Source organism: Xenopus laevis, chromosome 4S, assembly GCF_017654675.1.
Source record: "Xenopus laevis strain J_2021 chromosome 4S, Xenopus_laevis_v10.1, whole genome shotgun sequence".
Lineage (NCBI taxonomy): Eukaryota > Metazoa > Chordata > Amphibia > Anura > Pipidae > Xenopus > Xenopus laevis.
In genome coordinates this window covers 26,591,302-26,606,778 of record NC_054378.1, presented here as the reverse complement: position 1 = coordinate 26,606,778, position 15,477 = coordinate 26,591,302, and the positions used below count along the sequence as shown (strand labels likewise).

General features: G+C 37.5%; 1 protein-coding gene across 1 annotated transcript in view; it reads right to left on the bottom strand.

Annotated features, from left to right (window-relative positions):
• slc6a2.S (solute carrier family 6 member 2 S homeolog) overlaps positions 1–15,477 on the bottom strand; it is a 214,093-nt gene that overhangs the window by 107,154 nt on the left and 91,462 nt on the right. The window contains exons 6-7 of the mRNA XM_018260422.2: positions 10,007–10,141; positions 3,607–3,710 (exon numbers count right to left, since the gene is read on the bottom strand). Coding sequence (XP_018115911.1) covers positions 3,607–3,710; positions 10,007–10,141 — 239 coding nt within the window. The remainder of the gene's footprint in view (positions 1–3,606; positions 3,711–10,006; positions 10,142–15,477) is intronic.

Here is a 15,477-nt window from a genome sequence, read left to right as displayed (position 1 = left end):
ATTGCTGCACCATAAACACCATATGGCTGTGTTGTTGGCCAGGTAGGAAAAGATGGCTGCTGCCTGACAACATGATCCTGTCTTAAAGTTTCAGGATGAGTGACAATTGGAATTTGTTTTTGAGTTGGATTAGGAGTGTGTTTTGAAACAGCATCAATTGTTAAAATCTTAGAAGCTGTGGTATTCTTTGGGCCAAGTTTTTTGTGCTTCAGAACAAGGTTGTCCCTTGGGAGCTGTATTTTTGTTGTTGTTCATCTGCAAGAAAAGTAAAAAAGTGTTCATCATCTATAAACAAACGGCAGAATGTTAACAAAATCTTTATGCAATTCCGTATGCATATCATTTTTTTTGGTCTATTGTATCTTTACCTTCAAAAAAACATATTTCTTTCTCTTTCTCTCTGTCCCCTCCCTCCCTTAAGATTTCAATTATACACAATTTATGTATATATAGATGGATAGATTACATAGTTAGATTATATAGATAGATTAGAGAGAAAGAGACACAGAAATAGACAGACGGGCTTATTTATGAAAAATCGAATTTGTGAGGTTTTAGAGTTTTTTCTACTTTTTTTGAGTTTTTGAAAATATGATTCAAATTTGTGAATTGCACCCACAGACTATCACACAGGTTCAATGGTTGATTAACCTTTAGACTAAATTTTATAATGTTAGACAGTGTTTTTTTTAAATTCTAAAATAAGGATTAATGTTTAATTTTGAAATGTTAATATTATTTATCTTATTCTTCTTAATATTTGCAGATTTAAAATGGGGGTGACTGCAGCAACAAAAATGTGTCTGTGAAGATAATTGTTTAATGTTATTATGGCTTTTAACACTTAGATTTTTATGTAGGACATCCGTTTGACAGTTACAACCAGCTAGATGCTACATTACAGGGCAGATTTATCAAGGGTCAAATTGAAAATTTTCAATTTTTTATGTCAAAACTGTCAAATTCAACTAGGGAGTTATTCTAATTAAATTCAAGTTTTTTTTCAAAAAATTTGAATTTGATTTTCGAGATTTATCATACTCTGGTCCTGTAACAACTCAAATTCGACCAATCGCCACCTAAAACCTGCCGTATTGCTGTTTAAGTCAATGGGAGAGGTCCCGGGATCAATTTAGAGTTGCTTGCAGCCTTTCTGACATTTTAGGAGAAAAAAAATCAAATTGAGTTTTTAAAATTCAAATCAAATTAGATTCAAATATGATTCAAGTTTTTGGGTCGATCCCATTCATCTGAGTTTAAAAAATGTGATGTATTAATACATTTTGATTGGTTGAAATTATGGGAGTTTTTGAAATTTGACCTTTGATAAATGTGCCTCTAAAAATTGGAGAGCTGATGAAAAAAACAAGATTTTAAAATATAGATATAACAACAAAACCAGTTACAAACTGTCTTTGAAAAACAAACTTTACATCAGAATAAATGTTAAGGTAAAGATGATCTACTACTTTAAAGAAAAGTTGTGTACTTTTTGTTGTAGTTTAAGCTAAAAAAAGGAATTTAAAATAACATACCAAATGTTTGATAAATGGATGGATCTTCTGTATCCAAGCCACCAGGTACCTCAGACACAGCCAAAGGAGAAATTCCCATGAGGAAAAATGAGCCTCCTCTTTCTCCACTTTTTTAGACTGAAGGGTTTCTTCTGACATTTTTTGCTTAAAGATTTCTTTGCAGTCAGTGGTTCTATGTACAATGCTGACGCTGTTGACAGATGTTGTTATTTCATTCCAGCAAATAGCTTTTGGGGAATATGGTGTATGGACCTTGCCATTTCCAAAGAGATTATCATGCTTTTCAATGTTATCTGTGATAACTACAAAATTTACGAACGAGCTAAACCTGTAGCCTTGTTGCCTATCCTTATCTACTGGATTTACATTCATGTGGTCTGACTGGATATTGTCTGTTTGGATTGACTTGGCTTCAAGAACTCCTTGTTCTTCAAACTGAACATTTAACCAGCATATGCACTACAAGGTTGCTATCACAAGTAAAGTCCCCCCTGATTTTAAATTCCCATCTGTAACTGGATTATTACAAGTGGCTCCTGTTAATACGATCACACCTCTACATCAATGCATACCCAAAAAGGTATATTGTTTAGGTGGAGAAGTTATTTCAGCCTGTACAATTTTTTTGCCTACAGTGCACCCTCTCCTAAACTACATCATCAGTGGTTGACTAAAAGTTGACATAGTGTCATATGCATCTTTCAAAAGATGCCAGTGTTTGCACAAACTCTGTCAAAAGTTCTCACTCTGAGTGAGAACTTTTGATGATGTTGATGTTGATTGACAAAAGAACACGTTGTCTATCACTTATATTGTGCTTATGCATTTTAGTCACTTATCGACTTTTAACTTTAAACTCTAAAGTATTAGATGGAAAACCTCTATCTGATGCAGAAAATTGGTCTTCATTCTCATTAGATCCTGTTCTGATAGGGTTGGTTCATTCATAATTCAACATACTTTAAGATCTTGGAAGATGGACTTGGAAGGTACTCCAAGTTAACCCATCATAGGAGGAACACATCATTGATGTACTGGCACCTGTCCCTGTCTCCTGAGATTAATGGTGCCCATGATGATATAAAATTTACTATGATTTCTGATCTCCATTAGATTGCCTTTCTAGGTGTTCAAATAATGTGAGCTAGTCATGGCTTTTAACAAAGATTTTTACTAAATCAACTGACCATAATCAGTTATTAGCTTATGATAGCTTTCATCCTTCAGCGGTTAAAAAATCTATACCCACAAACCAGTATACCAGAGTACAAACCCTTTTTCCTTAATTTTTTTGGTTATTTGAGAAATATACAGTATGTGATAAATTATTTATGGCCAAGTTTAATATTTATATATGATTAAGTCTATATCTGGCATTGGAATACTGTATAGGCAGTGATTGTATATAAGAAGGTAAACTAGGTACAGTGTAAAGTGATGCTATCAGCATCAAGGATCTGTGTCATCCAATAATATGGCCCCTGCTCCTGTGGGATGCGGAAGTTCCTTGGGTCTCTGCTTCTGTGATGAACTGCCATTGTCTGTGCCATTTCACCATGGAAACTGGTGAAGTTGCTTCCTGTAACCCAGACAGAGATGAGTTTGAGAAAGGGTGAAGTTGTCCCATGAAATGTTGTGTTATCATGTGGTGTAACTCGACTTGTGAGAATTTATACACCCCAATTTATATTATCTCTGACAAATGCAAGTGTGCAATATGGTGGTTGGACCCATGACCAACAGCACAATCCACAAAACTTTTGCTTGGGAACCAGCAGTTTCAATAATGATGAAGGCGATCCCAGGCAGGTGCAATGCTCCTAAAATGGCTAAATATTTTTCGTTTTGATACCGTCATATTGTTTATTCTTGGCAATACTGTTTGTGATGCGTCACCATGATCCCAATCAATAAAGTGAAATTGTTTATCAACCATTTTGACAAAAACTTAATCTGGGCTTAATTGGAAAAGGTGTGAACTTCCAAGTCTAAAAAACATAAACAGAAGCTTTTCAACTTTTTGAACTTGATCAAAAAACAACAGAGGATGCCAATACCATGGTCTTCTTACCTGTAACAGTTGTTATCAAATTTATTATAGCTTGCAAATGCAATCAATACTCCAAATCCTGCCCCTAATGAGTAGAATATTTGAGTTGCAGCATCTATCCACACCTACAAAAAGATAAAATGAGACTCTGCTTTATAAGTCACTTTTAAAACCTTCAATCTACATTTGATTTACCAATACAACATAAATATTCTTAATGTATTTACATGCAATGGCAACATAAATTGCATTGGAGAATGCAATATAGCTCAATATAGTATACCTCAGGCATCCAGGAAAAGAGATTTAAGTAACATTAAAGGAAGGTATTGGTAAAATAATTACACTGGATTCATGCAATTCTTTACAAATGTAAGTGATAACAAGTTGCAGTGTACTCAATTAAATTAATTATTAAATTGTAATTTGTCTGTTTAAGTTCCCCCAAGATCTAAAATGATATATATATATATATATATATATATATATATATATATATATATATATATATATATATATATATATATATATATATATATATATATATATATACAGATGCATGTGTTTGACACAGAATAACTAAACACAGATATTCCACTTTTCCCATTTAACACAGAAAATTGCGTCGCAGCATCCCATCTAATTAAAGCATTCACCATTGTAAACAATGGTGCTTTGGTATGCTAATGAAAAGGCTAAATGCATTAAATGATTTAAGATGACTTTAGATAACAGTTTCTTCAATTAATCCCAAATAATGACGCATTTAACTAATAAATCCAAGTGGCTTCATCTGTATATGTCTCTAAATTTGTGCTTTATGTCTTGTTATGTCCATGCAGTCTCATCTATGTAGGTGAGACCACATAGATGAGGGAAGGTGACCGAGAGTTCAAATTAAAAAAGATAGAGGTCTGGTGGATTAATAAGCTAAATTCAATGTATTCCATTGGTCTCTATAGAGACTATGATCTGTTTCTATTTATGCAAAATATTGCTTGACACTTTTTATAGTACATTTATGATATGAAGCTTATGCTTATGTGATACACATGTTGAGTGATGTTACTTCTTGTAAATCGCTTGACTTCTGCCCACACCGACCTGGCCTATTTGACCTCACTTGAATTCTGCCTGCACCGACCCGGCTTGTTTGACTATGCTACTTGTCTTATTCTGAACTGTACTTTCCATCCAATGACTTTAATAATGATCGTGCCCCTTTGCTCGTCCAGAACCTTTGCTTGGCTCCTCTCTTATTAAGAGCATCCAATTAGCTGAGGGCTCCTCCTGAAGTGAAAGGTGGTTGTTGACGGCAGAAGCAAGAGCCGAGACCAGGGAGCCTACCACTGGTTCTTGATTTAGGGTGCCGATCGTGACAAATCTGACAACCCAAAGATCACCACTAAAGACGTACAAAAACATCTTTATGCAGATGGTGTATCTGTACATCGTTCTACAATTCAGCACAATTTGCACAAAGAACATCTGTATGGCAGGATGATTAGAAAGAAGCCCTTTATGCACTTATGCCACTAACAGAGTCACTTGTTGTTTGCAAAAGCTCATTTAGACAAGTCACAGTCATTTTGGAACAAAGTGCTTTGTACTGATAAGACAAAAATTTAGTTATTTGGTCATAACAAAAAGATATTTGCATGGCGGAAGAAGAACACCGCATTCCAAAAAAAACACCTGCTACCTACTGTCAAATATGGTGGAAGTTCATGTGGGGCTGTGTGGCTAGTTCAGGGATTGAGGCCCTTATTAAAGTCAAGGGTCAGATGAATTCAACCCAATAGCAACAAATTCTTCAGGATAATCTTCAAGCATCAGTCACAAAGTTGAAGTTACACAAGGGGTTGGATATTCCTACTAGACAATGACCCTAAACACACTTCAAAATCTACAAAGACATTTATGCAGAAGGAGAAGTACAATATTCTGGAATGGCCGTCACAGTCCCCTGACTTGAATATCATTGAAAATCTATGCGATAATTTGAAGCAGGCTGTCCATGCAGCAGTCATCAAATATAACTGAACTGGAGAGATTTTGTATGGACGAATGGTCAAAAATACCGCCATCCAGAATTCAGACACTCATCAAAGGCTATAGGAGGCGTCTAGTGGCTGTTAACTTTGAAAAAGTAGGCTCAACTAAGTGTTGATGTAATATCTCTGTTGGGGTGCCCAAATCTATGCAACTGTCTAATTCTGTTATGATGCATATTGCATATTTTCTGTTTATCCAATAAACACTGCAGAAATACTACTGCTACTACTGTTTCCATAAGGCATGTTATATATTAAAAGGAAGTTGCTACTTTGAAAGCTCAGATTTAAAAGGGTTTCCCAACCAGGTGAGTATCTGCACTCCAAAGCTCCGTAGATCTTTAATAGTAGGGGAGCTCACTTATAAAATGTATACAAAAAATATCTTCCAACTGGCACACCCTTTGTGAAAAAAACGTTTATCTTTTTATTATTCCTAATGAGGACTGAAACGTTGGACACTGATACAATGTAATAAAAAGATAAACTTTTTTTCACAAAGGGTGTGCCAGTTGGAAGATATTTATATATATAACCTCAGGGACCAATTGGTGAAAACTGACCCAGAATATTGTTATCTCTCCTCCACAACATCCACATGGCTCCCCCCAGCTAAGACAGGGTGTTATCGCTGCACTGATTGTACCACCTACAGGCAGCTACTGACTGGATCTTCATTCACTCAGGAAAGCAGATCATGATCAAACATAGGGTCACATGTACATCAAAATTCATCATATACATAATTAAATGCCCGTGTGGTCTTATATTTGTGGGCAAAACTATAACTACCTTCAGGGACAGGATGTCCAATCACCGATCAGCAATCCGGGCAGCCCTCCTCAAAGGCTCTGGAGACACACCAGTTTCCAAACACTTTGTGCTTCACTTAAAAGCATAATCATAGACATTATCCCGATACCTACACGTGGAGGTGTTCGTGAGCGACAGCTATTACAGACTGAACTGAAATAGATACACCATTTGGATACACTCAGCCCTAGATGACTGAATGAACTTTTCATATGCCCTTTTTTACTGAACTGTTAGATACCTGAACTTTCTTGCCCGTTCATAGTTGAACCAATGAAGGCACAGCCTTCTTTCGATATGGCACCCACATGCCACACCGAAATGTTTGCTATAGCCACCTATTCTTTTGACTTTTTAATTTCTTTCTCCCCTATCCTCGATTCCCACCCTTGCACTATGCACGTCCATTAGTCTTACTCTCCGATACCCAGACCAATATGAGCCCTCAGTCTATGTGGACAACACTGATCTATGAGTATTATCTCTATCTGTACTATGGGCATTATCCCATTTTTGAATTTTAACTAATATATGTTTGAAATGCACATTTCTCAGAATGGCCACGTGACGCTACACCCCTCGCTCAATAGAGGTGGTATACCATATCCATACTCCAGTGCACCTTCTTGACGTACTCTATTCTTTAAATACATCAGTCGGGATTCAGACAAAAGAGACGAACATTCCTCTCCCTTAATGAACCTTTATTTTAATTTAACAAGTACAACAATAAAAATTGCATTTCTATTGGCATACTATTATGGTCGGGTCTGGTGTTGCATGCCCCTAAATATGTAGGTGGTTTACCCAGCCCGGTACCTAGTGTGTCCCATTTTGCAAAACTTCAATGTTTAATCACATCTTTATGTACATAATGGATGTATTCATGTAGCTCTCAGCTCTACTCCTCTACTTTGCTTTGTCTGATTCTCTCTTGTCTCTACTTTCCCTGCTCTTCCTTTGCACTGTTCTACCTTTTCTTATCCTCTTTCTTTTTCTCCCTTCACTCCAACTGCCCTTATCCTATGATCTATTTCTGGCTGACAGCAAACCACTGAATGGGCACGATGTATGGTATCCGATCCTGGTTGCTATGACACTGGGCCTTAACAACATTCCCAACCAGCACCACATGGCAGACGCCTTCACGTATACCCGTGAGTCCTCACGTCTGACACGCTGCGCCTGATTGACCGCTCCAATGAATGCCGCACCGATTCCAAGCTCCTTAAGAGTACCGATCTGTATCTGATGCTCCTGTTTCCCTTCGGACATCTCCAGGCTCTCTGTGAACTTTCTCCTCAGACATTTCCAGGCTCTCTTTGAACTTTCACGGGATTGGGAGAATTCTACCCCTGGAAGTCTGGACACCGAACCACACACGGATTGAAGGCTTGCCAGTTATGTATGACTTACAGTTTACGATTCCATGTTTCTTATAAGCTCATCTATATATGTTGAATGATTTTGCACTAAATAAGGTGAACTATTGGGCTTATGCCACATTTATTACACATTACGTATTAAATAATCTATGAATATTTTTACCGATGTTCGGCTCTTTACAAAGTTGCCTTAAAGGTGTTAAATCTGACATGATAAAGAACTAGCTTGATTGTTGGTGGATACTTTATTGATACTTAAAATGTTACACATTAACTCTTGCCAACCTTGGTGAGTGCTTGCCTTCTTGCTTTGAGAAAGGTCAGATTGCTGATTGCAATGTTAGTTCTTGCCTCACTTGAAATAAAAACCTTTTATTTTTTCATAAGTCCTGAGTGTGCGGACTCTCTCTTCTGGCTATATATATAATATATATATATAGATATATATATATATAGATATATATATATATAGATATATATAGATATAGATATAAAAAGCATAGTAACATTAGGTTGAGGTAAGTTAGTTAAAAAAATACACATGTCCAACAAGTCCAACCGTTAAACTTTAAATTCCTTCCTGATAATCTAGAGGATCGAAACGTGTAGATTTGTGTACACACAAATCTACACGTTTTGTGTACGTTTGTGTATCACAACAACTGTATCACTGTGATACAGTAAAGCATTATATTTGCTTCTATCAGTTTTTTGCCGTGAGTGCTTTCTTGTCACGGACTTTATATGATTTTTAGTGAGCACCCGGCCAATGCTAGAACAGGAGAGGTGAGTGCCGGTACCAAACACATGTATATATGTGTGTATATATTATGTGTATATAAAAACACTACTTTTTTGACCAGTATTCACTATGTATATACAGTACATACTACTACATACTGTTTCAAAAATGTCATTTAAATGTTACTGTTATGCATTATGTTTTTAAAAATGTTAGCAGTAGAAAAAAGCCATACACCATAAGAGCAAAAGTAAAATATGAAAAGGCCAGTATAGTACTGTATATTGCAAACCTTCTTATGTTTTATTGTAGATTGCCCCTCATTTTCAGGCAGTGTGGTTTTTAATACATTTTCACATAAATAGTCCTTTTATCATTTGCCCCATTAATAAATAACTGACATTCTATTTCATTAACATCTTAATGAAACTTGCTTCATTTTGGAAAGGATTCCATTATTTCCTATGTTAAAGATAATGACAATTATGGCAAAATGAGACAAAAACTTTAACAAAATTTCCATATCGGAAGATTTAGTTTTGAAGTCTTTAAAATGCTATTAATATAATAGCTTTTCAGCACCATTTTACTATTATGAAGAAACTTTTAGTCTGGCACTGATAGAAATGGTTAAATGCATTATGAATAGGCAATTCCTACACAGACTCAAAATTCCAAATTTTTTCAAACCTTCTAAATAGAATCCACGCGTTAGAACATTTATATATCTGACAGAAAAAGCCAAAACTGTTTGATTTCAGATTTATTTATATAATGCAATAAAAGATTATTAACTAACTGTCCGCTGACCACCCTACTATATAACGAGCGACTACTAATCTCAAAGCCCAACAAAGGCTGCAGCTGGAGGGATTTGGGTTGTTTATACAGATGGCTGGTGGAATGGTTATTTTCTTATATCATCTCATCAAAACAGCAGAATGCAATTTTACTTTTAGTTTCAGTTCTTTACAATGTTCATTGCATCAGTTAATAAAAAAACATACATTTGTGGGTTTCCTATTCATCTTAAAGGTCCACAAAACTTTGAGAATGCCAGTTTCTGACCAAATAAATGGCATCAATGAGTAACCTGAAGTCACATGTCAGTGAACCCTTTTCTGCCCCATCACATTGCTTTAGAGGTACAACAGCACTATCTTATTTCGCAGCATCCAACATGGTGCAATTGGCTCAGCATGTGCATTAAATACTTCTACTGGCTTAATTTAAACTAATCAGTAGCCATATATTATGAACTTGGGCAGAGCAAGTGTGCAATATTGAATGGTGGGACTGCTTGGAAGCTAAATGCAGCAGCTTTAGGACTGACATGTTTTTTATTTTAGGTCTCTCTGGGGTGCTTCAAAAATGAAAGTGTGTTGCAGGGATAAAATTGTCTGATAACAAAGAAGTCACCTACTTACAGAAGCATCCGTAAGTCTTTTGATATCTATGTGAAGGTAGGCACTGATCCCTTTGAAAGAGCCAGGGAGTGTTATTCCTCGTATAAGTAAGACAAATAACACAACATATGGGAGTGTTGCAGTTATCCAAACCACCTAAAATTAGAAGAGGAAAAAAATACAATTATTAAAAAGTATATATAAAAATGTATTTATCATTTCAAACAATGACAGCAATTGTTCTTGAACACTACTTTTCTGGATTTACATGCATTTACTGGTTTAACTCTCTGCTGGAACAATCAGTAACCTACAGTATACCACTCTGGACCATTGGCTGTTCCCAAGTCAGTTGTCTGCAGGATGTGCCTTTCTGTTCACCTGCTAAAAGTATACAGTGGTGCACAAATATGTAACTTACATCCTTAATGGGACTGCAGTATGCAAATCTATAATGGAGAAGGAACTTTTGATTCCTTAGGATAGATAATTAACTTGTCTGTAGCAAGAAATGCAGCAGCTGCAAGAGCAAACAAGGTTTGAGCTGTATTAAAGGAACAGTAACACCAAAACAAAAGTGTTTTAAAGGAATGACAAAACAATGTACTGTTGCCCTGCACTGGTAAAACGGGTGTGTTTGCTTAAGAATCACTACTATAGTTTATAGAAACAAGCTGCTATGTAGCCATGGGGGCAGCTATTCGAGAATAGGATTCACAATAGATAACAAATACATTCTGAAGAATCTCATTGTATACTACAGAGCGTATGTGTTATCTGCTGTGTATCCTGTGCCTTTTCTCCTTTGAATGGCTGCCACCATGGCTATACAGCAGCTTGTTTATATAAACTATATTAGCATTTCTGAAGCAAACACACCAGTTTTACCAGTGTAAAACAACAGTACATTATGGTTTCATTACTTTAGAAGATTTCCATTTTTCGGTGTTACTGTACCTTTAATATATGAGTATAGAATTATGGAAGTAGAGGTTCTTTGTTCTCCTTTACAAAGCACTGGTAAGGTCCCATCTAAAATATGTAGTGCAGTTTTTGTCTCCAGTGCTAAAATGAGATAAAATATTATAGGGTAGCAAAGCTGGTAACAAGTATGTTTAATATCAGTTATAATCAAAGATTATCCATGCTGAAGAGAATGGTTTTAACCCTTTACCCACCAAGCACTTATGCTGTATGTGCTGGCGGGTCAATGCTCTAACCACCGGCAACGTATCATGTACAATTTCACCGGCAGTTACGATTTCTCTTCAGCTGCGGCTTTCCTGCACAATTTAAAGCTGAAACTCAGTGGCCAGCCCCCTTAGGCAAGGAGCAGGGGGGCTGGATGGATGCTCCATGGAGCCGATGACCCCCATGCCAACCACAATGCAGCAGGTATTGCTGAACACATGGAGGTCATTGGCTTCTACTGTTCAGCTGTGGCTACCAACCAGCAAGGAAAGCCACAGCTCAGTAGCCAACCCCCCTAGGCAATGAGCAGTGGGATGTAATGTGTGCCCTATGGAGCCGATGACTTCCACGCTAACCCCAAACGCAGCAGGTACTGCTGAACACGTGGGGGTCATCAGCAGGGCTGCTACTGTTCAGCTGCAGCTTCCAACTGGCAAAGAAAGCTGCAGCTCAGTAGCCAACCCCCCATGGCAACGAGCAGCGGCTGTCTTTTTCCCCCATAGGGCCAATGACCCCCCACACCGACACCCAAACCCACCAGGTACCTTTAATGATGTGGGGGTTATCATTGACGCTGCTCTTCCTCTACTGCGGCCTTCTTCCTTGTAGGAAAGCTACAGATCAGCAGCCACCACCACCCCAGGCAATGAGCAGTGGTCTAAAAACTTCCGTGTAAACCCCATAGCAATGTCATCAGGACATTCCTGCTGTTGGGGTATATAAGAACACACCCCAGAACCTCCTACTCTTCACTGCTGGTCGTGGATGCCATTTGAATCCCTCCTGCTGCCTTCTGTGGTCGGCCTGTCAGATCTTCTGTGCCTGCCCCAGGTAACACATTCTCACTCATTTATCTAATTTGTCTTACTTATTTTAGTTTTCCCTTTTTTTCATTTACTTTGACTTACCTTCACTTACTTTTACACACACACACACACACACACACACACACACACACACACACACACACACACACACACCACACTCACAGTCACACTCACACCTACATTTGATTGCTGTTTTTTATATTTTATTGCTTATAGATTTTATATAGATTAGATTTTTGTATTTTTCCTTTATTGGCTTATATTTCATTTTCAGTCATTTTTATTGCCTTTTCCTCTTTTGTGTTGCTGCCAATTACTGTTCTTTTTATTGATTTTCAGTGATTTATTGCATTCCAGTGTTGCTTTACTGTTGATTTATTGTTCTAGCTTGTTTTTGCTGGTACTTTGCATTTTGAGTTTTGTGTTGCTACTGATTATTGTTCTTTATTGATGTTCAGTGTTTTTATTCCATTTCAGTGTTGCGTTACTGTTGATTTATTTGTTCTAGCTGGTTTTTGCTGGTACTTTGAAATTTAAGTTTTGTGTTGCTGCTGATTATTGTTGTCTATTAATTTTCAGTAATTTTATTCCATTTCAGTGTTGCTTTACTGTTGATTTATTGTTAAATAGTTGTTTAGTAGTTGTTCAATACCTGTTCTTTTTGTTGGGTCACTAGTGATCAGATATTTTGGTTACTAGTAGTAGTTTTCACTTAGTATTTTTGGATTGTGAGACAGGGTTTTTGTTTCAGGGAGTTTGATTTTTTTGTTTTCTTTGTCTGATTTGTTTATCTTATCGTCAGTTTTTTTTTCTTGATCTGTTTTGTTTATCTTCAGTTTTTTTTCTCAAGTCTGTTTTTTCTTGCCTGTGTTGCAGTAGTTTTGTGCATAATGTGATCCAGCTAACTTTTTCTGCCAGTGAAATCACTTATTACTTGTTTTTCTGTTTGTCACTTTCCCTGATTGTTCTTTGGGTTAGGGGATCTTTTTTTTTGGCAACATGGCAAAATGTTTTTTTACTGTTGAAGAGGCTGCTGCCCTATGCATGGCCTCTAGCTCAGAGGAGTTTAGTGACTCAGTTTCTGAGTAAGGTAGCATGGTTACTGCCCTTGAGGAGCCTACGTGGGGGGCCTCCTTTTAATTTTACCCCTGAAATCCCCCCCATTTACTGCAGTTTCAGGTGTAAAGGTGGACATCTGTAATTTTGAGCCAATACATTTTTTTCATTTATTTTTGACTGAGGCCATCCTATGGTCCAGTACACAAATGTCTATGCCGAGCAATATCTTGACCGAAATCCCCACCCTAGATATGCTCAGGCATGGCATCCCACTGATATTGCTGAAATGGAGAGGTTTGTGGGACTCAATCTAGCTATGGGTCTCATAAAAGCAAATTCCCTGGAGTCCTAGTGGGATACCAGTACCATGCTACCCGTTCCAATATTTTCTGCCACAATGCCTAGATTCCAGTATCAGCTACTACTCTGGTTTCTGCATTTCAATGACAATTCTAGGGCTGTACCCCCTAATGATCCTTCCCATGACAGGCTGCATAAATTGAGGCCCCTTATAGACAGCCTGTCTGAGTGCTACGCAGAAGTGGACACCCCCTCCCAAAACATTTGTATTGACGAGTCCCTTCTCCACTTCAAAGGGCACCTACACTTCTGTCAGTACATCCCAAGCAAGCGTGCCAGCTATCGGATCAAATCAAACTATTTTTTGATTTATGAAGGAAAGGACTCACAATTAGACCCCCTGGTTGTCCCCTTGACCTGACTGTCAGTGGCAAAATTGTGTGGGAGCTCATAACTCCACTACTGGGCCAAGGTTACCACTTATACATGAATAACTTTTACACCAGCATCCTCTTATTCAAAACCCTACATTGTTTAGACACCCAGGCTGTGGCACCATAAATCAAAAACGAAAAGTATTGCCCAGGGTTCTCCTTGACAAAAAACTGAACCATGGAGAAATGTATTCCCTAAGAAATGATAAGCTCCTTGCCATCACATTTTTTGATAGAATTTTTTTTCATGCTGACGACAATCCATGACGCGTCAGTAATTAAAGAACAGAATTTTGATTAGTATGGGCTTTGGCTTTTTCTTTGTAAAGTGATCTTTGCCTGTTCTGGCTTTTTGTTTGCAGTTGACAAAGAAAGTTATGGATTGCTGATAGATTCATTTACATGAATCAATTTGAAGAGAAATACATTTACACCAATACACAGTACCATGAGCACTGTCTTCGATGGTTTCGTTACATCGATGACATGTTCATGGTTTGGGCGGGACCTCGGTCTACTTTGGATAGTTTCTTTGAGTCCATCAATTCATGTTCACCGCATATTAAATTTACTATACATACACTATACACTATACACCAAGCCCACGGATAAAAATACCTTGCTCCATTTCAATTCGTTTCACCCGATTCAGGTGAAGAAGTCTCCTCCTTAAGCACAATTTTCAAGTGTGAAACGAATTGTAAGTGATCAGGTAATATGCCAATGTAGATTGGATGAGATGCAGTCTAAATTCTCTGATAGAGGCTATCCTGCTTCATTATTGGTCCAACAGCGTTTTGAAGTTGAACTCTCTAGTCGAGAGAATATGTTACAGGGACGTCCTCGTAAGCCGATGGATCGTATACCGTTTGTCACTACATATAACAGTATAAGCCCACAGATAGCCAATATTCTACGCAAACACTGGCGAGTATTGAGGGACAGGATTCCAAACATCCCGAGCTTTAAATCACCCCCCATGATGTCGTATAAAAAGGGCCATACAATTGGGTCATCCTTGGTGCAATCTGACATTGGTGGTAAAAAGGATATCCAGTTGCTACTACAATCTAAAAAACATGGAACTTTTCCCTGCTTGAGTTGCAACTGTTCCACGAATTGCCTCAAAGGCCCACATGTTTACCACCCCCGAAAAGGTACCCCGATTAGTATTAATGGATATTACACCTGCCTTACCATGTTTGCTATCTATGTAATAAAGTGTCCATGTGGGTTTCTTTATGTAGGACAGACCATTCGCCAGGTCAGAGATAGAATTAGAGAGCAAAAATCGGCTATAAAAACGAAAAAGGTTGATCAAGCTGTTGCGGGCCACTTTATTGAGATGGGATACACCAGCTTAAATTTCAAGTGGTGGACCATGTCCCCTCATTACGGTGTGGGGGTGACAGAGCGAAAAGGCTACTCAAGAAGGAAGCCTTTTGGATTCGTCGCCTTGAAACCCTCACGCCTAATGGCCTAAATAGAGAGTATGAGTTACATACTATTTTATGAAAAAAGACATCCAGTTGGTTTTTATAGTACTTTTATTGTTGTATTGTGTTTTTACAGGTAATTGACCTCTGCGCATTCTATTGAAGAAAAGCTGAATAGCTTTTTGCCAAGTGGCTACATATAAAATGGATACAAGTATGTTTTATATTATATACAAATTGCTGTT